Below are 23769 nucleotides of genomic sequence, written 5' to 3' on the forward strand. Positions count from 1 at the left end.
ATTCAAATGTGACAATTAAATTAATTAAGCTTAAACAAAATATAAAGGTTTCTCGACACTTTGCAACCGAAATAAATTTGATTTGTAAATTTCACATAAATCAAAGCGAAATAGCTGGCAATCCTTCCCTTCAACTGAATTAAACAATTACTCTTTGTTTCTCGGCTTTAAGCAATCAAAATCAACAAAATGCGTCAGCTGCGAGCTGAGCTTTAAAAGAAATACGAGCTGAGCAAACAGAATAAGATAAACGCATAAAGTCAAGTACAGTCATTGCTCCAGTTTTGTAACCTACGATTTTTTTTTCGGAATTTCCGTAAAAAAAAGTGCAAAACTTTCGAAAGTATTGAACATAAGAATATATGTTTTAGGTTAGTAGGGTAGAGCTTAAATTTAATAATTACTAGATAGCTGCTTTATAGCGACTTTACTCAAAAAAGTTATTCAAAAATTAATTTAAGCTTGTATTCTTATAAAAACCTATAAATTTCGAACGGCACAGACATTTTGAAGAAAATTGAAAAGTAATAAAAAAGAATTCTTATATTTGGGGACTTTCTTATAAAACCTTCTGATTAAAATTTTTTGAAATCAAAAGAAGAATCTTAGGAATTTATTTACGTTAAATCCTAGATGTTTTCCCACCATTCCAGAGACCACTGTAAGTCGTGGCGAACAAAGCAAGCTATAAAGACGCTCGTTGGGCGACTCAGTCTGCTGGCTATATGGGGCTATATGGCTATATAGGCCTATTGTCTGGGGAAACTGCATGGAACTGCACATCGGAAATGATTATGGGGCAGGAGTAGGGTAGCAGCATGAGGAACGAAAGGAGGGAGCGTGATAAAAGTGATACAAAAGAGGGGGACAGAGAGTGGTACGTCATTAACTGACTCAGCCGCATGTTGCATCCAAATCCAGGCTTTTTTCCCTGAGTACTCAAGTCCTGCAGAGAGGGAGAGCAAGTGAATCCCAGAGAGAGAGAGAGAGAGAGAGAGCTCTCTCTGCGAGAGTTTCAGCGCAGCTTGCGGCGAAATTCGCAGAGCTCGCCTTAAACTTTTCGCAGCCGCTCCTTCACCGTTAGTCGAAAAAAATTTTTGATCGGAGCGGACGGATTGTCGAATTTTGTGGATTTTTTGCGAGCGTCCCCGTGTAATTTTCGTCACGCGTCGTTTATTTGCACAAGTGTATGTGTGTAAGTGTCTTGCGTACTAGTGTGTGTGTGTGTAAGTGACTCAACTTGAAGACATTTTCGTATATTTTTTTTGAGGGACGCTTCTTCTGTGTTTTTTTCTTCTTTTTCACATTTTCGCATATTCTTTTGCGGCGAATTCAATGACGTCGCAGAAATTTGTTGTTGTGTCGTGAATTTATGCTTATGTATGCGTGTGCATGTGTTTTTGTTTAAGCAAATCGATTTAATTTATGAAAAATTAATACAAAAACCGGCACAGAACTATATAAAAACTATGCAAACGGGCCGAGACTCAAGCGTTTTTAATTAAAAGCCGTGTGTGAAATTTTATCAAACCGCAACGGCAGAAACAACAATATTTTATCACCATTTTGAGAGCGGCACGCACGTGTGTGAGTGCTTGTGCGTCTGTGTGTGTGTGCGTGCTGGCCTGTGTGTATGTGTCGAAAAAGCCGGCAATGGCAAAAGAGAATTCAGAATTCGCCATTGAAAGGCAAGAAGCAAAAGGCAAAAGCGAATGCCAAATAACGAAAGTAAAAGCATAAAGGCAAAAACAAAGAAATGCCAAAAAAGCAAAAAGAGCAGGAAAAACGATGAAAATAATGCTGTAATAATAAAAACAAAGTCATGGAAAATGGCAAAACAATTGAGAATATTTGGAAACAAATTACTTCAATAACTTAATAAACAAGACACAAACTGAATCAACTTTAAAATATACGAAAAACGACAAAAAAATTTAATTTTAATTTTAAAATGCTTGATAAATTAGTAATTCCAAAAACAGGCATGACTATAACTTTAAAAATAAAATTAGGTTAAAAATTTGACTTCAATGAATGAAAATCTTAATATTACTCATACGTACAGGCACAAGCTTATGAAGATTGTGACTACTGCTCTATTACTACTTCTATTATATTTCTAGTACTTAATAAATTTATAAAAACTTTAAATGAATAAATACTATAGGTACTTTAAAGTTCTAACAAAGTCTAATCAAACTTACATATATTTTTCTTCTAGAAAATCTAAAACCTTGCCAGCAAATCTTGGTGTTATAAAAATGAGTATTACTTAAAAAAAAAAAAAACAAAAATATATCAGTGCGGTTATTAAATACAAAATCGTTTATAAATTACATAGTTGAAGAAAGTCAACTAGAAAGTGCAAGAAAAATTGAAACAAAACCGAGTAAAACAAAAGTATTTGGTGCAAGCGCATTAAAGTGATTTTCTCAGCGTCTCAGTGTCTTGGGATAAGCGAAGAGCCAGCAAAATTTACTGCTTTGGGAACTCCGCTTTCAACATAAACAGCAACAACGATACCTATAGCGATACCGTTACCGAAACGGGCAGCACCATCATCAACAACATCAACCCCCCCAGCGGCGCCACCCACCTCCAGATTCAGCACCACCAGACTCAGCACCACCCCCAAAACAGTGCGAGAATGCTGTTCGAGAATCCGGCGGTTGCGGCCAAGTTGCCCTTTCCGTACAACGTGCCCCCGCCTCTGCAGGCAGCGGCGGCAGCAGCGGCGGCTGTCCCAAATCTAAGGTGAGAACAGGTTTAAAGATTAACCTCTGTTTTTTCATGATTTTAAATTTAGTAATATTTGTTCTAAGTGGACCTAACAGCCCAACGCCGCCCCCTCAAAAAAGTAAGAACTCTGCGCGTCTCAAGGCCATTAAAGGCGTTAATGCGCTTTGAGGTTTTTACTCTCCTCGTTTTTTTTCTCACAGCTTTCGCCCAACTTTTGCCTCAGTGGCATATTTATGAAAATTGTTTTGCTCTTTGCTTGTTTTTAAATTTTTCATCAGGCACTCAGGCTCAGTTTGAGACGCGGGCAAATTTTCCAACCTATAATTTTACTAAGTTGCTGTCCGTAAATTGCATTCATTTATTATACGAGATCGAGGGCGATGTTTACGTTGTGAGTTGTCTTATTAATATTCATTTTGGGTGGCACTGGACAAGGGACCGTGGGAATAAGGTGTTTTATAAGCACTTCAAAGGGATTTTCTGACGTAACATTGTGATTATAATAAAAGTAAAATAGTTGAGTAAATTTAAGCTTTTGAAAGCAGATAATTATTGTTTATCCTTTTTAATATGGCCGGTTTATAAAAGCCCTCTAGCAATAAATTAAAATTAATGAATTATCCTCGAGCCCAGAATGTCCATAATATTTTTCCATTATGAGTCACTGTCAAGTTTTGTAAATTTGTCATTTTTTCCGTAATTTTCCTGAGCTCGGTAATAAATGATTGTAGGCTTCGGCGGAATTATTAATGCCCTGCTTTTGCCGTAAGTGACGTTTTTAATGAACCATTTCGTGCCACTAAAGTGAGAGTAAACAGTTTTAAAGGGGAACCTTTGTGCCAGAAGCGAAATATTCAGGGCAACAGAAAAAAAAAACCACCGACATTCAAGTTCGTCAACGTCATGGGGACTTGCTTTACTTTTTAATATTAAAAAACGATCGTCTGGCGCCAGGCAATTAAAGTTTAAAGTTTTTGTTATTCGCTTCCTCAGTGCTTGCTTTACCAATTAGCATTTTATTTATTATTTCATAATTTTTTCTTTTGGCATGTGCCAAACATTTTTCTTGCTTCGGGAAACTACAAAATTATGAGGGGCATGTGGGACGTATAAATAAAATATCACAATTGATTTTAGACAGGAATGGTAATAATGAAAAAAGTTGTATTGCTAGATTTTTTATTAGCTCATAAAATTGTTTGAAGAAAAGCTGTTTTGCCATTATATAAGTAATTGCTAAAGATATTTCAAGATCCAATTACTTGCAAGAATCTAGTTATTTTTATCCGCCAAAAATGCCAAAATAGATTATGAAATTTAAAATTATCATCCTGACACTTGACAGAGAACAAAATCTAAAGCCAAAAATCGAAGAGAAAACAACAGAAAATCGCTCATCGATGGCCAGAGCATAGACAAAGCGTTGATTGGATTTAAAGTGACAGTAATAAATGACAACAAAGGCAAGTTTCATTTATAAATACTCGTTCAAAAAAAAACATGCTGCTAGGAAAAAAAGCGAAGAAGAACTTGGCTGGCTGACTGAACTTGCGCCAGATGAAATCTGAGGGAGACGAGAAGCCAAAGAACGTGCTAAATAAACAGACATCGTCGCCACATTTTCGGTTTGACACACTGACAGGAAAAACAAATGGCAGCGCAACCGGGAAAACTAGAACTCGAGATCCTCATCCTACACTCTCATATGTTTTGCTTCTATTTCGTTTTTTTCCTGAGTAGGCAAATAGTTTTCCTCGTATTCGGGTACCCACTGTAATATGAGGCATTGAAAAATATATCTGTGTATTCAAATTCTTGGCTCTCGTCTACTCGTTCTTGTGGTTTAATTGTGCGTTGGTTTAACTGCATTTAGTGCAAGCATAATTAGCCAAATTGTTAACTTAATTATTTTGGGCTTCTTACGCATAGTTTGCTTCGCAAATGGCTGTGAATTATAGACAGCTAAGGGTGTGACAGTGGGCTTGGTAACAAGCAAAAAGGTAATAATAATAATTATTATACCCGAGCGGAAAAATATAAATGCAACTTTCATGTGTTTTTTAATACCTATAGAAATGTGGAAGAAATTTTTCAAATCGGACCTTTTATTAAAAAGTTATAAGCAAATAAGGTAATTCAAGCAGTGCAAGCAGTCGCCTTGCCGTATGCGTATCTCCATCTCCCTCGCACTTCTGATGGGTATCTGATATTCGAGGTACTTGACTATAGCGTTCTTTCCATTTTATTAAACACTTGACAATCAATCAGAAATGACAATTTAATACTCTCCGAACCGCTTTGTCTGTTGACATTGAAGTTAAGCCACGCTCAAGTTCCGCCTTAATTAGTCGAACCCCAAGTCGATCATTTGATTTGCTTTTTATGCAACAGACGACAGTCTGGTAAATAAGAATCAGACAGCAATTATATATATTTTATTTGCTGCACTGCTTGCATATTAATCGAGGCGAACCCCTCCTAAATCCCCCTTGTAATTTGTATCTTTATCTCGAAATAAGCTGGCATACGTGGTCGGCAGGCAGGTGACTTGGTCGACCTTCCTTCCCACTCGATTGAGAACCGAGTTAAGTGCTCAGCTTGAGGTATCACACTTTTTTTTCGGGGTGTAAAAGTAAAATGCCACACGAATTTGAAATTAAAAATCCAAATCCCAATCTTTCGAGGCAGACATGTGAGCATTATTTCCCATATCCCCAACCCTTTCACGCTTTCTTCCCTCAATTTCGCAGCATTATTAAGATGTTGCCTAAAAGACACTTTTCCTCACGATTTTTCTTGATACATTTAATTTTTGTTTTGTTCGTTTTGCGCATTTGAAATACATTTTTCTTTTCTGGTTTCGTTTTATTTTGTACGCTCGCACTTTTGCCAAGTTTTTACACTGGTGCCGCCGCCGAGTGATTATTCATAAGGCTTCGCCGAGAGATTTGTGTCGGGGCGTTTGACTGACAGCTACAACGGCTGTTCTTATTAAGGTAGCACCACCGAAAACAGCACCACCATTGACGATAGTGGCACACACCACCCACATAAGAGATTTATTTAACTGCGTATCCGAACCGCTCTCTTTGGGTACTTACTTAAGCTGATTAAATCGGGCGGGTTTCTTTGGCAGGGCATTTTCCAATTTTAGTTCTCTTTCTTGGATTTTCTCTGGATATTATTTGTCTTTTTTATGGCCTTGAGAGGTATGATTTACTAAATAAATGTTTGAAATAAAGTTTGCTATTTAAAAGAAACAAAATGTATTTTCAAATAAATAAGTGTTAGTGCATTTTCTATAAATTCCACTTAGGCTTTGAGCAAGTTTATTTGCCGCACAAAGTTTAGTGCTAATTTCTAATTTTACCCGGGTTTCTCCGAACTTATCCAATCCAACAAACTCATTACCCGACCATCGTAATTTATCTACCCACACGCACTGCTGGCCGGCAGTTATAACTGTAAGTCTCGATTCAATTGTTCTCACATGTTCGCCTTTTGAATGGCCGCAACAAATTGACCAGCTAGAAAACGAACAAATGGACAACTCATCTCTCATTTAGATTGAGCATGACAAGCCGAAATGAAAATAAGAAAACATAGACAACGAAAAATGTGCGGGTAAAAGTTGCCTGGGCAAAAAGCAGCTTAAAGTTCCTTGACTTTTACGCCATATATATTCGATTTAGAGTTATAGACAGAGAAAAAATGTATGTGTTCCACAAAACGGTTAATAGGTTTTCCAAAAATATATTATTGTAAAGAAAATTTAATGTCATGAATAAATTAAATACTTTTCCACTTAGGATCAGAAAATTTTTAAATTACTTAAAATTATTTTTTGTTATATACAAATATTGAAGAATTTTCTCTAAGTAGGCACTTCAATGCGAAAATAGGTGCCCTAATTTTGATTTTATTTCTTGAATTGTAAAGTTATGCTCATTACTGAAGTGATGTGTAAATGTAAAATTATTAGATTAAATTGAATTGACTGAGTTGCATATATATTTCCTACAAATATAGAGAATCACATACTTGCATCTGGGATTCCACATAAAATTGTGGATGAAAGCTGCTCAGTGAATAGAGGCACATATGATTTTTTCTAGATTGTTTTTTTCTTGCAGTAGATAAAATTGTAAAAGTTGCCAAGTCTGCTTTTACTGTCAAGCTGCCGGCATGGAATTTTCCTCTATGGAGTCGGCAACTTTTGAGTATTTTTTACACCCCACCGACATCCCAGTTTTGCACGATGTGGGCGTATTTCAATTATTTGCACGAACTGCAAAGCCAAAGGATGGGAAAAGGGGCGCGCAGTTCAAACTGCGTGTGTTTTTGCACTTTAATTGAAATGCCATCTCGGCACTACTCCAAAGTTGAAAGCTTTCGAACCGAATGACGCGCAAATATTTCACCCAAGATTACAGATTCTGAGATACATAGATAGATAGTGTGTGTTTTGCGTAGCTTTTCCATTAGAATTTTAAGCCACATAACGACGATATACTGTTTGTTTTCGTTATCAACATTTTAATGTCTAATGAGTTGCATGTGATTTGATGGCTGAATTTCCATTTGGCGCAGAACAGTGAACACATGATAGATGTGAACCGCCCTGAGGGTTTTCATTCCCCAATAAATATCTTTCAAAACGAAAAAGTACTTTTGTTTATTTATGCACAAAGAACTTGATTTGATTTTTACTCAACCTTCATATCGAATGATATTATTAGATGGCTGGCAAATTTATTTATTTGTTTTTGTTTACTTCCCTTGCATTTTACCCATCAAAGGCACATATATTTCCCGACTTATGCACCACAAGTCCACACTCAATTTCTTTTATACAAGTACAAATGCTGCTTCAAGAGGTCTTATATGTAGATTCGTTTTATGTGCATGAAGCAGTCAGCTTATGTACAAATGCGTACAAATATGTACTTGGATATGGGTGACTATATGTACTTTTACAAGTACATACATATATGCGGAGAAAAACTCTTTCGTTTGTTATTCGCCATACGAATGGGGGAAAATTGCATTTTCTCAAGTGCAGGGCCGCATTAAATTATGCACAAACGAAGGGCGGGCGCCTTTCCCTTTGAAATGAAACATTTCACAAAATTCCAAGCATGACATTCTCAAGATTTTTAGCACCGAGAGAGAAGAATCTTTCTTCTTTTCAAGTGAAAACGAAATGAATTTACATCAAGTCAAGAGCTTAAATATGACATTATGCAAAATGTTCCATTCAGCCATAAAAATTCCACATTTCTTAAAGAGAGGAATGTAAAATAGCACACGAAACGTATTGATTTATTTTGAAAGAAATGCTAAAAATGCCACTTATAATCCTTAAGATCAAATAGCATGAATCACCTTTTTTCACCTTAGATTAATTTGAAAAAAACTAGAACATATTGCAATTACGCTCAAAGACTTGTCCCACATATTCTTAATCAATTACAATCAATTTCCTTTTCCAATCGCCCTCTCAAAGATATAATTCTGTTTCCAACTGGGTCAATCTCAAAACATTTTTCGGACCGCGTGTCGCTGTCAATTTGCTTAAATGTTTTTGAGGCATTTGTAAAACCGAATTTAGCGACAAGATATTTTTGCAATGTGCCAAAACAAATTGAACAAGATTTTTTATGTTTGAAATATTTTTATTTATGTTGTAAATTTTTGTTGTTTCTGGGCGACGTGTCGTGTATTTGAATTAATAATATTGATTTTGCCAAAAAGAGAGTGAAATTCCGGCCATTTTTTCCATCTTACAATGAAACTTTCCTATTAATATGTCAATTGAGAATACAGAATAGAGAAATAAAACGAGCAGCGGCGGGGCCATAAAAAATGTAAAGCCCACGCCAAACTAAATAAAGCCATCATACCTCTCTTCCACTACTCCCCGATTTTCTATCAATCTTCTAGCCAAATATATATATCTATCCCCCCGCATAACTCTCAAGAAACGAGTAATGAGCGTCTCATTAGGAGTACTTTTTTTTGTTGCTAGTAGTCTTTTGTGTTTTTGGCCGGCTTGGTAGCCTGTTGGCTGGTAAATAAGTTTGGCCCATTGCGCATTTAGTTCATTAACCTCTCCAACTACACAATTGTTGTAAATTTTTCGCTCGGGGAGTTCATTGTTGGGGAGCAAGAAAGCTGACTGGCTGGCTGGCCGCAAGTTGGCCTAACAAAATGGTTATAAAAAGTACAAAATTGTTTGCTACCCATGGCCTGATATGCCAATTAAAGTGCGACCAGGCTCTCAAGTCTCCCGACTCTCGACTCGAGTCTCTTGTGGGGGCGTGTGCTTTCCCTCGCCGGCGAGGCCTGGGAACAATTACTTAAAATTAGCTGCCAGTAGCTGGGCAACGGCCATAAAAATTTTGCTGATAAAACTCAAGTTTGGATGAAGTTTTTCTGGGGTGGTAACAAGTTTATCGCGTTGAATAGAAAATGTTTTTTGCGTTATAGGAGGCTTGATTAAGACGGGAATCTTTTAATAAAATACTGTGTTCTATGCTATAAAATATTATTCAGTATTAGGGCTTATTTATGTAAATTTTATCATAAAAATCGGTTCACTCGTTCAGAAGTTATAACTTCTCTAATTGTATCTACCGAAAAATGTTGTAGAATTAAAGAGTGGCAACCCTGCATGCGACAACCCTCAAATGTCACTTTTTGTGTTTGGTTTGACGAGCAATATCACCTAAAAAATTGCGAAAAACATGGCATCATATCCTATCTAAAACTGCACCCCATGGAACCAGGGGGCTTCTTCTGTACTTCCTGCTACCCATTCAAATGGTAACTGTGACAAAACAATTCCAAATAATTAATGTCAAGAGCAATCGCACACACACCGAACCCACCGTATAGATATGCACGAGTGTATCTCAGTTTGATGTATGTGCTTTGACAGTATCTGATTATTGGCATGCGTATCTATCAGTTACATTAGTGCGCACAAATATATTTTAAGTTTATACGTGCGGATATATATGTCTAGTATATCGAATATCTATATATATACATTTATCATAAGCGGGTTCGACGGCTGCTGCCGCTGCTGCTGCTGCTTTCTGGCTGGCTGGAGGAATTTATATTATCGATAGGTTATAAATTGAAGACAATGAAATCAATTGATTGGCATTTCTGAGACGTCTGTGGAGGAGTCGATTGGTTGGGGGGCATTATTATGGCATCTGGGTGTGCTTCGTTAGGCATTTGCTGCAATACTTTGACCCCGTTTGTGTGCGGATTCGAATGCATTTGGATTCGATTCGATTCGATACGATTCTAGACTCGAAGGAGAAAACCTATAATTACGCTTTAAATAGCTCAATTTTCAAGACCGGTTCTTGAGGTTTTACTCGTATCTTTACATATTCCACCGCTGCTGCTGCGGTTGTCGCGGCGAATGAGTGTGGATACCAATCTATCTATCTATTCTATTTATTTCGCCCCTTTATCGATCGTTGAACGTTATTTATGATGCATATTTAAATTTCAAAATTTATTCTTTTGGCAACATAGTTTTCCATTTCTATTCACCTTATTGCGGCCAATGCGATTTGTCACCTACACCTTGCGTTGATATATATATTTGGCTTTCGTTTTGTTTGGATCTCTGTTTTGGCTTTCTCGTTGATCGCACTAAAAGCTGTGCAAAATGTTTTTGCAATAGCCACAATTTTTATGGCAATTTATTTTGTCATAAACGTATATAGTTTTTGTAAATAACCTTTTTTTTCTGTATACACCGATTTCTCGAAGGCTGCTGCGCCCTGAAAAATTTCTCTGCTTTTTTTTGTTGCTCTTTGATGCTAGCCGCTCGTGTGCAATTATTTTGATGATGATAAATTTCATTTCAGTTTGTTCGCATTCGATTTGGGAATTGACATCGACGGGAGAAGAAAAATGTATGTTGAAAATGGATCAAGATGGAAAAGGTTTTGATTTGTTGGTTGCAACTTAAAGAAGGAATTTTACAATGCTTAAATAGCAAATTGGGAATAGCTTTAAGTTATTTTTGTATTTAAATAGGAAAAGATACATCATCGATAATATAAAAATGTATGGTAATGCAACCTACCTTCGTTATTAATTGAACTATAATTTATTTATTCTATTCTTATCCATAAAAAAATCATCAAACAAGATAAAATATATACAACGTAATGCAAACATTTTCGGATGGAATTTAGCAAGCCAAAAGTTGACTTTTCTCGTTATTTTTTAGGCCACACAAAAGAGTTGACTTGTTGGCATGTCAAATGCAATGAACTCTAGCCAACAACCACCAACGAATTGAGCCACATTTTTCCTCCATTTCATAGATAATTTGTAATCAAATATCACGAACCCCCAAAGGAGGAGAGTGTCCATTCTCATGCCATTAGAACTATCAAAGACGAACTCAATTTCGCTTGGGCAAACAAATATGCAGACCAGAACCGAAAGTCAGCCACTTGCCATTGTGCAGATATTTTTTGCAACATTTTTTGCACAATTTGAGTATCTAAACAGCCGTAAAATTGTGAAACATGCAATACCCAAAAGCCACACAAATGCCAGATCCTGTAAGCCAGTTAAGTTTGGGAAATGTATCTGCGAGATAGATCAACTTTTGCCCGCCTGCTTGTCGTGTGTCGATTTGCATGACAGTTGGAAAAGGAAAATGTTCAACGGAACGAACGTCTCTCCACCTTTTTGCGGTTGCTGATGACTGTCTTTGTGGGAGAATTCTCAGATAATTATGTCTGAAAAATGTACCGGAGAAAAGTACCCAGAGGAACGATTAAAACGATTTGCATGCCAGAAATTTAAATAAATTTCCTTCTGTGCAGAAAAGTTTTCGTGCCAAGTTGAACCTTTTATGTTGAACTTTTTTAAGGACTTCGTTAGATCTCACATAATATTGTGCAAATATTCATCACTCGCAGCGCAAATAGTATTCCTGTAAAACTTTTTTCGTCATCGCAGCATGAGAGCAAATATTTTTGTAATATTCACTTTAACTTTGACATTCCCGCGAAACTTTCATGCAGCTCATGCTGAGAAAATCACAGCTCAGCCATATTATCTTGTCATAGCCGGTATACATCATATGTTTATCTTTTTTTTTTTTTGTATTTCTTGTATATATATTTTTTTCTGGCGACCGGATGCATAAATAAGTGACAAACCCGGGGCTTCTGCTTGAGGTTTATTCGCGCGTTGTTTTTGTTGGGTTTCCGGCAGCAGTTTAAGAAAAAGAAATACGTGCAGAGTTGTCTTCTTATCAGTATTAAGATGTGTATCTTATTTGGCAATGCCCTTTTCTACAAGGTTTCTATGTAAATTCAATCGAGTTGACATTGAAAATATCTGTGGGAAATGCTCTTCATTCAATTTAAATTTTAATTTAAATGTGTTAAACATTTGAAGGTTTATTATAGAAAAAATGTATTTAACAAAAAAAGGCTTGAAGCCATTGGGTAATCATTTATCAAATTCAAAACTCATTTTGCATTCAAACAGTTAAAATACTTTATTTTTTATTGAGCACAAATCCAATTAACCTATGGAAATTTGTCAAATTAATCTCAACATTTTTTGGCTTTAATTAAACAGTATTCTCGATAGCCAAAACCATTAAGTTGACTGTTTTGCCATAACAAATGATAGAAAGCCAATCGAAAGACACTTTGAACATCCATCAAAACCAGAGAATGCTCACAAATCTCGGCATAAAATCGAATCTTTTGCGGCTTCGTGGGAAATCAATCGACTCACTTAACCATGGCCTAATCATAATTGAAATCTTCTTTTCGGCCATTATGCAATCGCCGCCACTCAACTGTGTCAGATACAGATAGACAGAAGAGCTTAAAAATAGAAAAAATCTGCTTAGCAAATCTTTGCCCCTCCCGCTGATCTATTAAACCGAATAATGCAGAAAGAGTAGAGCAGTGGAAACCAGTTTTCAGTTCAGTTTCCCTTCAAAATCGAAGCACACGCTTGAAAAATGAAAGAGAAAAAATAACGAAAACAAAGAACTTGGTCTAAAGCAAAACTCAGACCCAGACGACCGAACGCTTTACTTGGATTTTTTATATTCTTTTTTCGTTTCTACGGATTCAGTCTTATTTGTTTCGCTTGAATGGATTTGGATTTATGAGACCTGCAGGCCTCTCACCCAACGAGTGCGAAATACATTTTATTGCATGCTTGCCCCATTGGCACAACGGAATGAATATTGCCTAAAATCAAACTTGTAAAATGGCGCGAGAAGAGAACTCGAAATCGATGGCCAGATAGCTGACAACTGGCCAAAAGATGTCAATAGGCAATGGCAAATGGCGAATGCTAAATGCAATTAGTTCGGGTCCAATTCAGAATTGGCAGGGCTTTCGAATGTTTTGCAGCAGGTGCTGGAATGTTATGGGCAATATATATTGATATTTACACTCATAGAAATTTTTACCTAAATACTAGAAAAGTCGCCCTAAAACCGAGGTCGCCCTAAAACTACGAAAAATTTTCTTATTATACGGGTGACTAGCCCTAAATATACGAAAAATCGCCATGGAAAATATTTTTTAGGGTTAGTTTTTCCAAAACGCCAAATTTGCCCTGTTTTTTAGGGCGAATTTTTATGAGTCGACTCCAAAAGTAATTCCTTCTTTTTAGGGCGAAATCGCCCTAAAACGCAGAACAAAATAGCCAAAAATATGTTCTGAAATTGCCCTAAAAACAAGGAAGAGTCAAACGAAATTCTAAGACGCAATTAATGGATACATATGTAATATGTGTGTATGTGTGTGTGGTTGGCAGGTCAAAACAAGTGAATGTGTGTGTATATTAGGGCGGACCTTTTTGTATGAATTTTGATGCTGAGCGCATTTGACTTTAGAGAAGTCCACCCTTTTTCTTCTTCTTTGCTACTTTTCGTCCGTTGCAGTGGCAAGGGTGGGAGTAGAAAGAGTTGCATTGTCTAGACTTTGTCATAATTTTTCGGGCGCTTGGCGGCGAAAGACGTGTTTGTGAAACCTTTTGTTTGTGAAAAAGTGAAAAATGTAAACGCTATTAAAGGACTTGGGAGGCGATTCTTTTTCTGTTTTCTGGTGAGTACATACATATATAATTGTGCAATTTGGATATTAAGAACTAATTGAATTTACATATTTGTAACAAAGGAAAATGCAGCTGAAACTTTAAAAAAATTGGGTGGAAGCAGCTACGAGGAGAAATTCCTGTTCAACTAGTCGGTCCAGAAGCGGAAGTTTTGGAAGTGTGGCAGAACAAAGTAAGATCATTAATAAGAGTATACATATATGTATGTGTATATGTAAATAATGCTTAAGTTAAAAAGATGATGCAACAGAATACACACATACATATGTATATTTACAAGAAATCTGTATTTATGCACCGGACAAACCTCATTCACAAGTGCATAATCCAAAACAACCCCCGAAATGTCTATTGCGACATTTCGTCAGTGCTCGAAATTTGCTTTTGCTGCTTCTTTTTTTTTCTAGGAGTAGCAGCAAACGCAATCGCAGGCTAAATGAAAATTGTGTGTGTTGGTTGTGCATTTTTATATTAATTTCTAACAATTTTTTCTTTTTTTTTTTAGATCGAGAACGCTTTTCAGATCCAGCTTTCGCAAACCACTTCTCGGACTTATTAAAAGCAGGAGTAAGGAAGCAACAGGAAATAAACCTGCTCAAATTTTTGGAAAGCCACTCTGAAGGTAAGTGCTTCTCTTTTTTTCTATTATCATATAATAATTAGACTGTTTTCATTTAATAGAGATACAATCAACTTTAATTTGGCTTGCGATCCATTCAGTGTTGGTGCCGACAGCAAGAACAAAAAAGGACGGCGGGAGCAAGAACGCAAAGCACACTATTGCGGACTCGGGAAGCCGTTTCTTTTAAAGTTATTTATTATTTTTAAACCCGATATAATCCATTTAGCAATAATAGTAGGAGAGTATGTAAATTTGTATTACAATAAATTGTGTAAATATATTCGTAGTTATTGTAAATAACAACAAACAAAAATATAAAAACAAAAAAAAAATATATTGAAATTGTATTTTTTATTTATGAAAAATGGCCGTGAAATTTTGGGGAGCATTTTGCATGTTTTAGGGCAATTCACCTATAAATCCCGAGAAAATGCCCTAGATCTATGAAAATCTGCCTTTAGTTTTAGGATATTTTTCCTTGTTTCTAGGGCAATTCGCCTTAAAATCCAGAAAAACACTCTAGATTTATAAAAAACTGCCTTTAGTTTAAAGGTATTTTTTCCGATTTCCAGGGCAATTCGCCTATAAGTCCAGAAAAATCGCCCTGGATTTAAAGGAAACTGCCTTTAGTTTAAGGGTCTCATTTCCTATTTTTAGGGCAATTAGCTTTGAAAATAGAAAAATCGCCCTAGATCTACGAAAAATCGCCCTAAATGTATGACAAATTCACCCGTATTTTTAGGGTAATTTGCCCCAATTTTGTTGCCTAGTCGCCATTGACCCCCGTTTTAGGGCGATTTTCCTTGTTTTTAGGGCGATTTTACCGGAAAATTTCTATGAGTGTAAAATCAAAATTCTGCACTCAGGATATTATTTATCTTGAGAGCAAGCAGTTGATTGCAGCCAATTAAACTGCTAATCCCAAAGCACTTAACTTGCTTTACTTGCAACAACATCCTACCAACAATGGGTTTCACTTTCACATAATTGCCACATAATTTCAGCCTCGTGTTGAGATAGCCGGCAAATAACTAGTTTTTGTTGTCCGTAGCCCAGGCTTTTCATGTGAAAGTGAAAAGTTGGCTGTAATCGAATTGAATTAGTTGGTTAGTACAGACTTCTGGTTTTCTAATCGGTAGGTAGATACTGCGTATCAAAATCTAAAGTGGAATGCAAATTTCAACGAAATATTTTTTTGAAAGGTTATAGTATTTTTTAAATTTTTTACTTTTAAAATTATATTTGACTAATCTCGTAAAAAAATTGAAAAAATTGTGCTTACTCATTTATTAAATGTCAATAATATAATAATAAAAACATATTAAAAGGAGGAGACTTTTTAGCTGACCATCACTGTGCAAAGGACATCTTTTGATATAAAAATTGGAATCCAAAAACCGAAATTCGAAAATAATTCGTAGTTGCAAGCTTTTTTATACCCTTGTAGAGGGTATTATAATTTCAGTCAGATGTTTGCAACGCAGTGAAGGAGACGTTTCCGACCACATAAAGTATATATATTCTTGATCAGCACCAATAGTCGAGTCTATCTAGCCATGTCCGTCTGTCCGTCTGTCCGTCTGTCCGTTTCTATGCGAACTAGTCTCTCAGTTTTAAAGCTATCGCGATGAAACTTTCCCGAAAGTCTTCTTTCTATTGCAGGTAGTACATATGTCGGAGCGAGCCGGATCGGACCACTATATCTTAAGGCTCCCATAGGAATGTTCAAACATATATAAGAAAATTATTGTTAATTTGTAGGAAGTAGGCGTTTTAATTCTTGACTACTTAAAAACAAAATTCAAAAATTCCCTAGAACTGCACCGAGTGAGTATTACTTTATCTGCAAGGGTATATAAGCTTCGGCTGGCCGAAGGTAGCTTCCTTTCTTGTTTTTATTTATTATTCATTTTGTTTATCAGAGAATTCTTCTTGGTTTTCAAACCCTTCGCCTTTAGAATCCAACTCTCCAAATTCCCATTCTGTATGTACTGGTTTATTGTGAGAACAGAAAACCATTCCAGGCAATCGTCGTAGATTCCACTCAAGTTTTATTTATTTGCTTAATTTCCGACCAGCTCTCTTCTTTCCGCGGAAGAGATTAATGCTACCCAGTGGTAATCAAAATTTGATGCCTCGACGGCGATAGAGGCGTTTGGGACTTGAAACCGGGGCGAAGTCCGAGTCTGAGATCCCCGTTTGCATCTGTAAACAATTCTATGTTTGAACAGTCAACGACCTTCGGTTCTTTGCTTAGTTGGTTGGTCAGTTGAAAAGCAATGACAATCGTCCGGTGGCTTTGGCTTTAATTATCTGGAGCCTGGGAAGAGAGCCCCCCAATGGGTCCGAAGGGCCATTACCATTTCATTAACATAGACATAAAACTTCCCCATTTCCACCACCCCCCACCGGTTTTCCCCGCCTCTCCCGTTGCGTGTGTATTGAAATGAAAACACGTGTTGCGGCCATAAACAAAGAAATTGGTAAATGGCAAACGAAAAAACAAAACAAAGCGACTGGGAGCTGCACAAAATACAAACAAAATTGCCAAAAAACTCGGCCTAGCGTGAAAAACACACGAGCACTCGAAAAACACACGTACACAAAGGGGCTCCAAAAGTGGGCAATGCCTGTTTGCTTTTATATTTTCGGTGTGTGCGGCTCCTTTCGCCAAGTCAAATCCCATTTTCTGGTGGCTTTTAATACGTTTTTCAAATGGGAGCGAGAGAAAAATGAGTATTGACGAAATGTTTTCCTTTTTGAAGTTGTTTTTATGAGCTCACGAAATGATCTGGAAAATTTAAGCTTTAGTTAAAGCTAGCGAGTTTCTCAGTACCTAACCAAAATTTATTTCGGATTTATAACTTAACTTTATATATATTATAACTTAACTTTTTCTATTAAAGCCAACTGTTTATTGACGAGGTCTCTGTTAATATTATAAGCAACGAAATCTCCCATGAAACCGATTATAATGGAATGTTCAACGCTAAGAAAGTAACAATAATTGCAGTGCCCTTAGGGCTTAGTAATAATAAGATTAAACATGCAGCTAAAAATGAGTATTATGCATGATTGACGTCTTGCACTCGTAACACGTTTATGGTAATTATAAGTTTAATGGTTTTAAAAGTTAAGTGAAATATAAATAAATAGAATTTATTATAAATGAATTTTTAAAAAATTGCTTCATAACATTTTGAATTATAATAAAAAGACCTCGGATTAGGCATTTTTGCACATTGTAAGAAATTTTAAAAAAATTCTGTATTTCGATATTCCCTTATCCTATCTTCAACATATTTTTTCCTTCACTAAGCCCCTTCCTGTACAGCACTGCTATTCGCTTTCAAACGAAATTACGTGTCGCCGTTGTCGCTTTTTCGAGCTTTGACAATTTCCGACATATCGACAGTTGCATCCCGATTCAACGCCCCTCCTCAGTATCACACCATCCAACCCCTTTCACACTATTCGCATCCCCTTCGTAGAGAAGTGTGAATAAAATGTTATCCGCCGATTGCGTGCGGTAATCTAACAAAAAACAAAACGCCACAGTAAATGGGTAAAATAAAAAAAACGAAAGCCCGCTGCAACTTATAACTGACTGCTGCTGGCCCCAACTAACCCCGAACACCCAACTTCCCCTTACTTACCCCCTTTTACCGCCAGCCACTGCACAGAACAAAATTATGTAATATTCTTTTTTTTAACAAGATCAAAATTGTATATTATTCAAAATATTTCAAAATATTTATACTAATAAAGCTTGTAAATATTTTGTATTATTAAATCAAATATATAATTGTTTTTTTTTCCTGTGTATCTGCAGGAGGCCAGCTGTGTTGATTTTCATTTTCAGCACGACTGGGCGATGGGGGCGTGGCAACGCCCCCTTTTCGCATTGATTGCGTTACAATTTCAGGTTTCTGGTTTCAGCTTTTGCTGCCAGTCTACTTCTACTTTTTTCCTTCTTTTTCTCTTTTTTTGTTGTATTTGTTACCGCTGAGACTTTTGCTTTGTTTTTGTTTTACCGGCTGTGCCACAAAACGTGTCCGCTGCCGTTGTTGTTGCTGGCTGTCTGCCACAACGTTGGAGCTGATCTTTATCTGTATCTCCGGTCGCTGGTTCAGGCTTTATATATGTGTTTTACAGTAAAAATAAACTTGGCTAAAAATAATCAGATGCGTTTTAACATTTTTTGTATCGGAATAAATATTTTTAGGTTTTAAAAATATTTTATTGTTGATTTTTAATAAGGTTTTCCGAAAGAAAGATAGTTTTTAAGGTCCTAACATAATATGTATTAGATTTTTCTAAGCACAAATTATATTATTTCGCTTTAAGTACTGTTAGTAGAAGAAAGGTTGGTGGAAAATATTTTTTATATTTAAGGGACTGCCGGCATTTCTTTCTTAAGGAAGTATCACTGTAGTAGCTTGGCAGCTTGAATTGTTGGCCTGACTTGGCTTTTGGGTCTCTGTTGGCCACGACTCAACTCAACCGGTTTCAGTCTCTCTTTCTGAATCCAGCTCTCGATTCCGTTTCGTTTTCATTTCGATTTACGAGCGCAAAATTAAAACCAAATGAGTGGAGCAGCAAACTGCCCTGGTTGTTATTGTTTCTTGGCCTGGCATTAAGTCGAAGATCTTGAAATGTGGTCGCAGCCCCGGGGCCAAAAACTCTTCCTGCGTTTGGCGGATCATGAAATGAAAATACCAGGGTATCGGATCGAATCGGATCTAAGCATTACATTTCTCCGGCGACCAATTGAGTCTGCTTGCAGAGTTATATAAATGGAAGCTGCCCGTAAATGGCCGGGGTTTATTATTATTATTGTTATTGCCGCCGTTTGCGTTGTCTTTATTTGGTGGCAAAAATAATGTCGCATTAAATAAATTATTTCACATCGTTGGGTTTTCGCCGTACACACTGACTTTCATTTCCTGCAACAAAACAAAAAAAATATAAATTGCACTCCAGCTTTTTCTGTCGAGTGTGTGGGAGTTGAAAGAATTTGTTTATGGCTTAATAAACTTATATGGGTTTGGAGTTTCTGGTTTTTACTTTCAGTGATTCATTTGGAAATTTTATTTCGCAAACAGTTTGCTTTTTATTATTATAATCAAGTTGAGCAAGCTGAGTTTTTATTTTAGGGAGTTTCAAGTGCAAGTTTTACCCATAAGGAGTTTTTTAAGAAACTTGGATATGTATTTATAAATCAGCCTGTCAGTATAACCAACATTTTTCTAGCTAAAATTACAGTCACTAAAAGGTTAAGGATTATTTCGTGGTATCTTTGATAGCCTTCATGATTGTTGGTTAAGCCTCTTTTAAATCCACTTACAAAAGCATTTGGCACACCCGCACTTATAAGCCAACAGAAAAAATACAAGCCCACGATAACAAAAAACAATGTCAACCTTCGGTGAAAAAACAATTTACTGCTAAATGTACTAAAAATCAAACAGAAAATCAACATGTTGTTGCTCTTTTTCGGTTTGCAATTTATCATATCGCAAAACCGAAAACCCAAATCTGTTGATAATGCCCCATGTTGTTTGCTTTTGTGTGTGGTTTTTTGTTTTTTTGCTATTGTTGTTTTTCTCTTCTAGTTTTGTAAAATATAAACAAATATGCTTGTGCTGTATTTATCTTGTATTTTATTTTAGTCGGTTTGTTTAGCTAGGTTGTTAGTTTGATGCATCATTGCGCAGTTTTGGGGAAAGGTCAATGGTGACCAAAATCTTTGCCATGTTATTTCGGTTTATGGGTGTGTTTCGTGTGAAATATTTGTCGAGCTTAGATGCCGAAAGATAATTCGTAATTATGCTTTAATGGTTTAATTAGCAGAATTTATGGCAAAACTAATTAGTTTCATGTTTCTGTGGGCCTCGCTCACTGGGTCACTTTGGCTTTGGCATTCGGAATCTATCCTTTCAATAATTAATAAACGAAATGGATTCGAGTGGAAAACTCACAAATCGTGACGCGACAGAAAAAAGAGCAACTTGGCTGCTATTTTTACACACACACACCTCCGAATCTTCGGGCCCTCGACATTTCCCACGCAAACAAACATACAAAGGGAAAAACCTGCTTTTGACAGGCGACATGAAAATTGATTTCCACCAACCGAAAGCCTGGGCTGCTGTTGCAAAAAAAGAGAGAAGGAGTTTTTTTTCGGTTGGCGTGGGCCCCGGTGGCGTATGAGTAATATCCGAGAACGAAAGTAAATTTCTCAGTCTCACAAAATCAATATGAACCTCGTTCTAAGCTGCAGCTTTTGGCAGGAGGCAAAACGATTACATACATTTACCATCCATATGCAAAACATTGACGTAATAATACACAGAGCCGAAAAATGTACCCCTTTCAATTTTTTGTTTCCTTTTGGCCACCATTAGCCAACCGCAACGAGGCCAATCTCACCTGAGATTGCCATGAAATTCTATTGCTAAAGTCAAATTAGGAAAGCCACAACGGCGGCGGCGGGAAAAGGAGAGCGAACAAATCTGTGCCAGCAAACTGAAAACTGAAAAATTATGAGGCACACTGGGACATTGGGCTGGCTGGCATCAAATTAAAAACAGACGCATTTTGGCCCACAATTTCGTGCATAACACAAAATCAATTACAATTTTAATTAAATATGCAAAGCCCCCCAGAACACAGAAACACAGCCCCACAGCCTTCGGTAGAGAAAGCAGAAAGGAGCGAGCGGAACTCAATCAGGCAAAATGTCCCCCAGGCAGGTGACGTCTTTTCATAATGTCCTGCCACGGCCACGCCCACCCCGAACAATCAGCCGCCCACTTGGTCCGCCTTGCCTGCTTGGGAAATTCCCCCAGGTTGACAAAAGGGTAAGGCAGGCTTTTAAATATGGATGGCATTTCGGATAAGCCAACGAAAATTGAATGCTCTTCGGGATGTTTGCTTAAAGAGAGAGACTTTGGTTAGGGATTTATCTGTTTGTTTAAAGCGAATTTAAAATGTAAGTTCACAAAAATGTATAAACTCATTTCGCTAAATAATATTTACAGAAATATAAAAAAAATTTGGAAAAAAATAAGTTATTCCATAAAATATTTCTTATTTATTGTGTGTAATAAAAATCGTTAAAAATAAATAAATAACTGAGCATTTCGTGCATTCAAAAAAATTTTTAAATATTTTTGATAAAAATCCCTTTCAATTAGGAAAAATATATGTTGTGAGCTACGGCATCGTAAAATTATTCCAGCACAACTCCCCGGCGACACTTAGGCAGGTCACTTAAAAATATAAAAAATTAATTACTCTTGCGGGCAAGAGACACAAAATTCTTAATTAAATTGTCCCAAAGCGAGGAGGCATTTTAGGAGCAGGCCGGACAGGTTTGACAGATTTAAGAGCAGCGAATCAATTACCATTTGCCAACTCAGACTCGGACACTTGGCCTAATCCTGTCCAGAAGGCCCAAACGCCGTTGCAAAGTAGCCGCATCTGCAGTTTTGCATCTTTGATGCCCGAAACCAAGCCAAATGGAAATGCGGTGAGCCGGCCATCTGGCATCTGGTCAATTGGTCAATTTTCATTTGCATATCATTGGGATTGGTAGCCAAGAATGTTGCAAAACTCTCCAAAGTGTACAGTTTTGGCATTTTGGCAGCTTGACGTAATGGGCACAAAGCAGCAGAAAAGCGGCCGAAAAGGTTTATTTTGAGGTAACGAATTGTGTAAGGATAGCTGCAGTTAGCTTTGAGTTAGTTAATTAGTTAAGTGCGTGGCACTCTGAAAATAACTCAACCTCTTTGAAAGCTTTTAATTAATTTCAATATTTTTTCTTTCGTTTCAGGTATGATTCACATAAATCAAAAGCAAATGCGAACTATCGATTAAGGTCACATTACGTATACGAAGTGTTGTGCCGGCGTGGATACAGATTTGTATTTTTTATCATTCGTGTGTTAAGTTGTAGCTAAAATATTATTTTTCTTACTCTACTTACAAATTATATAAAAGTATATAAATTATTTTAACAAACGAACTTAAAAATTCCATATTAAAATAGTAAAATAATTAAACTTTATAATTTGTATTCCCTTACTCCCTTACTTCGTTGACTCCAAATATTAGTAAGGCAATATTTTTGGCACAACTTCAGGCCATTTTACCTGTCTAATATCGTTTATAAAATTATTATATAATTATATTTTGGAGCATTTTCTCCCCAGTCCTTGCATTTCATTGCTTGACCCTCTCCCAATGAGTTATGACCAACTTTATGCCCAACATTTAACTTTGTCAAACCCAAACATAAATATCAAAAAAAACGTTTTTTTTTCGTTTAAAATGATATATGATTGTGGCTGAGTTTGGGGTCTCTCTTGGTTTTTATCAGCCATTAATGATCGCCTGAGGAGCGTGATGGGTCGCTGAGGCGGGTTTACACCTCTCGGACTTTTTGTCAGTTGTCTGATATTCTCCAGTTATTATTTTTATTTATTTTTTTTTCGTCGTTTTTGTTTTTGCTTTGAGCGGGGAGACATTAAGGCGTCGGCGACCATCAGCTGTCAACAGCTTTGGCTGCTGTCTGCGTAAATATTTGCCAGCTGCGTAATTGCAGCCGAAACTACGGAGGAAAAAATAAAACAGTGTCGACGAAAAAAGAGGCAAAAACATATTTTGCCCGTCGCAGAGATGGATAGTCAAATGAAGTAGGGCCCTAATGAGTGGCATTGTGTGGGCGTTGACACTTTTAACAAAGGTCAGTTTTTTTGTTTCGTTGCGGCCATAAAAAACAGAACTGTCAGCATCGATAATACTTTCTTGTTATACTTTCTAAAATTGGTTGAAGCAATTGCGCTTGCTGCCTTTGTTCGGAAGTTTGCTCCGAAGGTCTCCCCAAAGTTTTCTTATTAGCAAGCAAGTTTATTATTTTCCACATAGAACATCTGCCTGACCGGCGACAAGTTCTTCGCTTTTGGTGAGGGAACCACTTGAAATCTTGTAAACTTTTAGCTCGTCGCCATTCATGTAATGAGAAACGCTTTAAAACTAAAACAAAATCTTTGTCTAAGTTGCTGTCAGGATAAACCTTGAAGTTCTTAACATAATTTACTGTGATAGAAACATTCTTATCGCTGGCATTTATTAGATATTATGATATGTATTAGTTCTGCAGCGAAAACACGATTTTGTAACAGTTTATATATTTTAGATATTTATTTCAATACTTTTTTTAAATATTAAATAGTGTTTTTTAAATGTTTTCATTCAGTCAAAATAGC

At 36.6% G+C, this 23769-nt stretch overlaps 1 protein-coding gene and 1 long non-coding RNA gene across 6 annotated transcripts in view; both read left to right on the forward strand.

Moving 5' to 3' along the window:
• The first annotated feature begins 1094 nt into the window (after positions 1 to 1094).
• Positions 1095 to 23769, forward strand: part of msi (RNA-binding protein musashi) — a 109971-nt gene continuing 87296 nt past the window's right edge. For 3 of the 5 annotated variants that reach the window (XM_070217540.1, XM_070217542.1, XM_070217543.1), the window contains exons 1-2: positions 1095 to 1195; positions 2222 to 2754. In XM_070217540.1, coding sequence (XP_070073641.1) covers positions 2648 to 2754 — 107 coding nt within the window. In that variant the 5' untranslated portion in view covers positions 1095 to 1195; positions 2222 to 2647. The remainder of the gene's footprint in view (positions 1196 to 2221; positions 2755 to 23769) is intronic. The other 2 variants (XM_070217544.1, XM_070217541.1) reach the window with 2 other exon arrangements.
• On the forward strand, positions 13742 to 14704 carry LOC138913659 (uncharacterized). The gene is made up of 4 exons (XR_011419470.1): positions 13742 to 13865; positions 13938 to 14047; positions 14381 to 14497; positions 14557 to 14704. It is a non-coding gene; the product is annotated as an uncharacterized lncRNA (long non-coding RNA).

The sequence above is a fragment of the Drosophila takahashii genome, chromosome 3R (assembly GCF_030179915.1).
Source record: "Drosophila takahashii strain IR98-3 E-12201 chromosome 3R, DtakHiC1v2, whole genome shotgun sequence".
Lineage (NCBI taxonomy): Eukaryota > Metazoa > Arthropoda > Insecta > Diptera > Drosophilidae > Drosophila > Drosophila takahashii.